The sequence below is a fragment of the Corylus avellana genome, chromosome ca2 (genome assembly GCF_901000735.1).
Source record: "Corylus avellana chromosome ca2, CavTom2PMs-1.0".
In the NCBI taxonomy this organism is placed as follows: domain Eukaryota; kingdom Viridiplantae; phylum Streptophyta; class Magnoliopsida; order Fagales; family Betulaceae; genus Corylus; species Corylus avellana.
The window spans coordinates 39,619,775-39,625,494 of record NC_081542.1 but is presented as its reverse complement, the minus strand read 5'-3'; the positions used below and the strand labels follow the sequence as shown (position 1 = coordinate 39,625,494).

At 37.6% G+C, this 5,720-nt stretch overlaps 1 protein-coding gene across 3 annotated transcripts; it reads right to left on the bottom strand.

Moving 5' to 3' along the window:
• Positions 1-285: 285 nt before the first annotated feature.
• On the bottom strand, positions 286-5,512 carry LOC132171907 (GDSL esterase/lipase At5g45920). 3 transcript variants are annotated; one of them, XM_059583321.1, is made up of 6 exons: positions 5,496-5,512; positions 5,061-5,209; positions 4,743-4,967; positions 1,212-1,279; positions 924-1,088; positions 286-597 (listed from the first exon to the last, which is right to left on the bottom strand). In XM_059583321.1, exons 2-6 carry the CDS (start codon positions 5,157-5,159, stop codon positions 438-440), a joined length of 717 nt encoding a protein of 238 aa, XP_059439304.1. In that variant the 5' UTR covers positions 5,160-5,209; positions 5,496-5,512; the 3' UTR covers positions 286-437. The 3 variants fall into 3 exon arrangements, with proteins under 3 accessions (XP_059439304.1, XP_059439302.1, XP_059439303.1); XM_059583319.1 differs by having other exon boundaries at positions 5,427-5,500; XM_059583320.1 differs by lacking the exon at positions 5,496-5,512 and adding an exon at positions 5,427-5,439 and having other exon boundaries at positions 5,061-5,227.
• Positions 5,513-5,720: the final 208 nt, after the last annotated feature.

Sequence of the window (5,720 nt, the reverse complement as noted above, 5' to 3'; positions counted from 1 at the left end):
TGGTTAGATGGACATTCAAAGCACATTCAAGTAAAAAACCAAACAAAAATTTGCATTTCAGAAGCCTTCAAAGTCAAATATGTAATAAGCTTAATTACAAAGCCTCGACCTTTACGAATTCTTCAACAAAAATCGATAGTTTATCATATTGTTCACTTTTCTCCTCACAGATTTCAAAGAAATCAAGGAAGAAGACATGTTCTTCCTCTCTTCCTCTTGCCTCCACTACATATAAATCTAAGAAACAAAAAACACAATAAGCATCTTTACTCATGACAAGGTAAAAAACACAAGCATCATATTGTTTGACGTTTACCCTTGCAAGCTGAAACACGTCGTTACAAAAGAAAATGAACAATTGTTCTTAAGGATATACCTTTTTTTTCTGTCATAACCCACAAAACATCTGATACCCTACTTATATATAAACAATTATGTTACTTCTGGAACGCCTTAAGGGGGTCATTAGGGTCAATCTCAGTTATCAGGGGAAGATCAACTGCCAAATTTTCTAGACTCAGCCCTTCAGTCTTCAGCTTCGTCACCACTTCATCAAACACAATCCTGTTTCCACTCGGAGTGAGGTGCAAACCATCTCTGTTTTTTCAATATCCAAAAAAAAAAATCATCATACCCTTATACACTTACAACTATTGCTTGTATAGTCATAATAAGATAAAGGCAATAGAATAAAGACCCTCCAATATGTACAATTTCATCATACGTGTTTGAAAAAATCATCCCGCGAAAAAGAATGGCCAATGTTGCGATCGGTATTGACATGCTCATTAATACAAGTTGATCTTGAATAGGATAAATTTCATGGTATAATTTTAGATAATCACATGAATTTGGAAACAATTTTGTGAGGCAAGTTCAAACATGCTATCAATCACTGCATGAAAAGAGTTATCATGCAGTACCTGAGATAAACATTTTTCCAATCAGGGAGCTGCTGCATTTTGGTCCAGAGGTCTACCACTGGGACCCCACATTCTTCAGCAGCAGAGACACATGCCTTGGCATAAGCACCGGCGGCGTCATTTGTCCTCTCAGGCAGACCCATTGGATTCTCAACATAAGGATGTCTGCATCAAACAGTTTTTCAGTATGAAAATCAAGGTCTAAAGGACATCCTAGGCTGCAACGAAAACTTATACATGGCATGGATGTTATGTAGAAACTAAAGATCGTGTATGCTAGAATCATACCGGAGGCGCCCTTCTTCATCAATTGGGGGAGGAGTTATGAGAAGAATTCGAGTCTTTGGCCATCGCTTCTGAACCCAAAAGAATTTAAAAGAAGTGCAACATAAATACAAAGGCTAAACTGGAAAGCAAATATTTAGAGATGCCAAAAACTACAAAGTAAGAAGAGTTATTTGGTGAGATACCTGTAGCAGATAACTTTGGTTTATTGATGTTGAACTATAAAAGCTTCAATGTACTTCTAACTAAACAGAGTTGGATTTCAGAAACATATGACTAGAAAGTTCAACCTACATCATGTCATTATTGCACCCAAGCACTGGTGAAGCTTTTACAAATTAAATTAAGCATATGTGTAACGAATACAATGTGCAGGGAGAGGCTCCTACTACTTTTGATGGTCTATCTATTTTTACCTTCGGTTGCTAAGTTGATGTACATATAATTGTGATACTTTAGATTGTGCAGGTGTTGCATGGACATCTGTTAAATCTCCCATTACATAGGTGGATTATGAAAGCATATGTGGACATGTGAAAGTAGACTATAAAAGCGTTCGAACGGGATATTTCCTCGTCCGGAACAGAAATAAAACAAAACTAAAGAAAACGTGACTTTTATTCTTCGTTTTCAGGCCGTTCGAACGGACTAGCGAACGAACGCCTCTAGAATGTCTTGTTCGCTCGCACGTTCAAACAGTCTAGCGAATGGGTGCTACTGTGATTCTCCTGGGATGCTCCGTTTGCAATCCCATTCAGACAGGCCAACGAACGGAGGCTTCTGTGACTTCCCTGGAATGCTCCATTTGCAATCCCATTCGGACAGGTATCAAACGGAGGATTCTGTGACCTTTTGTTTAACAACTAGTCCGAACGAGCTAGTGACCTTTTTCGGATGTCCCTGGCTGGCACCATTCCCTGAATACCCTCAATACTTACATTTGCTCCAATCTTCCTCATGAACTCCCATGCACTCTTAGTCTAAATCACAAAAGCTACCACAGTACTGCCCGTACATGCAAACATTTATAATTCAGTTTGATTAGGCTTGTTATATTTATAGTTCTCTAGAATTGTATTTCTCTAATAAACAATAAAGGTTAGTGTGGGAGAAAATAATATAAGTCCACAATTTATTTTTCTCAACAAAGAAAAATGGACTATTAAAGTGAATGATGCTTTCGTGGAGCAAAAGGAGAACGGAAAGGAGTCGGATGAAGATAAGGATGAATGCATGGTAAACGCTACTGAAGACATGCTTCACCACAAGAATGATCTCAAGATGAATTCCTTATCATATGGCCTGGACACTGTTCAAATTTGCGATACTTAGCAGTGTTTGATGAAATTCCACAAAGAACAATTTTATCAATAGGAGAATAATGCAATATCTCTCCATGTGGTAAAAAGATGATATCTAATTTTATTTGGGAAAAATTCATGGAGCCATATTTGATTCAACAAATTTCTAGAAATACAGAGGTTGATAACTATTTGGAAAACGATTATATGGCTCGATCTCAGGATCAAGTTAGAGCAGTACAAGCAATCTTACAATGTTTCATGGTTATATCGGATAAGTTTTCTTAAAGTGTAGGGGACTGATGTAAGACAAGAGTCCACATTTGAATGGCCTTAATTAATTACCCTTCAAATGGATGTAACGGATAGATTAAGACAAGTATTTCTTTCAATGAATTTTATTAAGTTTAATTTTAAGGGTTTTTTTTTTTTTTTTTTCTTCCATATTTTGTTATTAAGGGCTATGGTATTTCAATTTAGCCTATAAAATTAAGGCTGTGTTTTAGACTTTTGTTATTCAGTTATCAATTATTCAATAAAAATTCTCTACAAGAATTTTCTCTCCTTTGCTTGTAGATTCCAGTTGTTTCTCTAGTGGATTCCAGATTTTTCTTCAATTAACTTATTGAAGTTTGACTCTATCCCTTCCACTATATCAACTTGAAACCAAAAAATCCTTAGTACCAATACAATTTGTTACTCTCTTCTCACCAATGTGGGATTATCATCCTCACATTGGAACTATAGAAACATCCACAAAAGACAACAAGAGTAAACTGGGTTTTGCAAAACATAGAAACATCAACAAAAATGTACTGGAAGAGTTACCTTGGTTCCACTAACTCCATGCTGAGATCCATAAATTCCATTTTCAATCAAATAGATTCCAAGCAAGACCGACTCTCGCAAACAATACTCACAAACTCACAATTCCACTCAAACTCAAAATTCCAATAGACCTATTGACACTCACACTAGTAGATTTCTTTCAATTCCAAAATATTGCAACGCTACTCAGACACGCAAGTCTCTTTCAACCTTAAAATCTCTGAAACTATTCCCTATGCGGGACAACCCCTGGTACGCTTACAACTAGATTTTTTTTTTTTTTTTTTTTGATTTGGCACCGGGTATCCGGAGCTTCACTCCGACTAATCCCGGGGTGCACAGCCCTTGCGGCACCTTAGTTAATTCAAGGAGCAAACCCCCAATCTAATGGCCCCAATAAGCAGTTTGCACTAAGTGGGTTTCGAACCTAAGACCTTGAGTAATTGGATGTTATGGCAGTAAAAATCAGCAATTTATTTTTTTTTTTTTTTACAAGTACTGATCCGGCCAATGGCTTGTTTTTATTGTCATATCATCCAATTGTATAGCAATTATACAAAAATCTACTAAATAGCTAACCAGTAGGATTCACTCGAATTTCAGACAACTTACAATCCACCTCAAACATTCTATAAGGAAACATATCATTAACAAATTAATAGCCCACATATATTGTATTTTTTCCACAAAATTCTATCACAGAATCAGATTACCGAATCTAAAGTTTCTCAACAGGGAGTTTTGACTCAAAAATCGTACAAAGATTCTAATAAATCGGGAAAAGCTAATCCTAGCTAGTTCATAATTATAAGAACTTTTTTCCCCACCTTCCAAAAGTTGTATTTTTTTCACTGTTTTTTATTCTTATTTTTCTCAAATTCTACAGTCAACAACCTGTGTCATTTACAAGCACTAATATCATAGTGACGTGCAATGCATACCCTACAGAGCATGGACCATCAAGCAAAAGCCTGGCCTCCTCTGTGGCGCCTTTTGAATCGAGAGGCTGCCGTCGAAGACGACAAGAGTGAAGCCAAGCACGTACATATATAATCTAATCGCACAAGGCCATTGCAGCCCAGTGGCAAACAACAACAGCGACATCTGGGCCTTCACTTCACCCACTTTTTTTGGCAACATTCCATTTTCTTTGACCTCCCAAACATAAAAATTTCTCTTCACCTCATCAATCTCTGCTATCATCTACCTAACTCCCTCACAATCGTGTCAAACGAGAATAGTGGCTTGCCTGTTTCCAACACTTAATGCAACTTTTCCCAATAGTCCGTGCATTAGAGAGAGGAATATTCAGTAAAGTTATATTGATGAGGTATTTTTGTTTCATAAAAAAAAAAATATAACGGATAAAATGAACTGGAGAGAGGTTGCTGTTCCGAGAGATTACCTTGAGAGAGGAGACAATGGAATGGATATTCTGCTTGTATTCATTGAGCGGCACGTGCTGGAAGGCGGAGCATCTGTCAGGAAGGGAAGCGTCGTTTGCGCCGAAGAACACCGTCACCGCTAATGGATCACAGTCACCGCCGTCCACCGCCGGAAAAACCTTGTCCATCACCCTCAGGGCCCACCTCGTGTTGTACCCGCTGTACCCTCTCAGCACCACATCAACCTGAACAACATCAACATGTTTTCAAATCACAACAAAAGAAAAAAAGAAAAAGAAAACAAAAACAACCAAAGATTCACTTTTCTTAGGAAATACCGTGCGAGAGAAATGGTCGGCAAGAGAAGCACCCCAGCCCCCATCACCATACGACATCTCAGTGATTGAGTCACCGAAAAGATAAATCTTTGGCCTCATCTTTCACAAATCTCAACTCAACAACCTTCAAATGGCATGCAATATGAAACCTGCAAAAACTCAAACACCTAAAGACGTCTGAATTCTGATCTTTTTTCCCATCTTTATGTTAAAAAACAAAAGGCTGGTCTCCTTTAAATAAGTGCACCCCAACAAAACAAAAGGGAACAGATCAAATGAACGGATAATATCTAATTAATTAATTATCGTGTAGAAATATTTTTGTTTATTCACGTTTTAAGAAAAAAAATTTTTTTTTTTACTAACCGAATATTTTCTCGTTAAAATGAATCGGAGAAAATTGATTCCAAAAGAGAAGTTGGTTTTGGTTGAGACCTTTTCCTCTGGTTTCGTTGGCTTGGAAGGAGCCAATTATGGTTTTGCATTTTTATTTATGGCCACTACGTCGCACCCCCATCGGCATGGACGAAACTAGCCTTGAAACTACTTTAGAATGACAAAACTGCCACAACTGAACACTGAAAGTTGCTGCTGACATGACCTACGTGACTTTACATTAAATTCTCTCGGCTTGTGAGGTCTCCGTCGATGAAGGAGGGG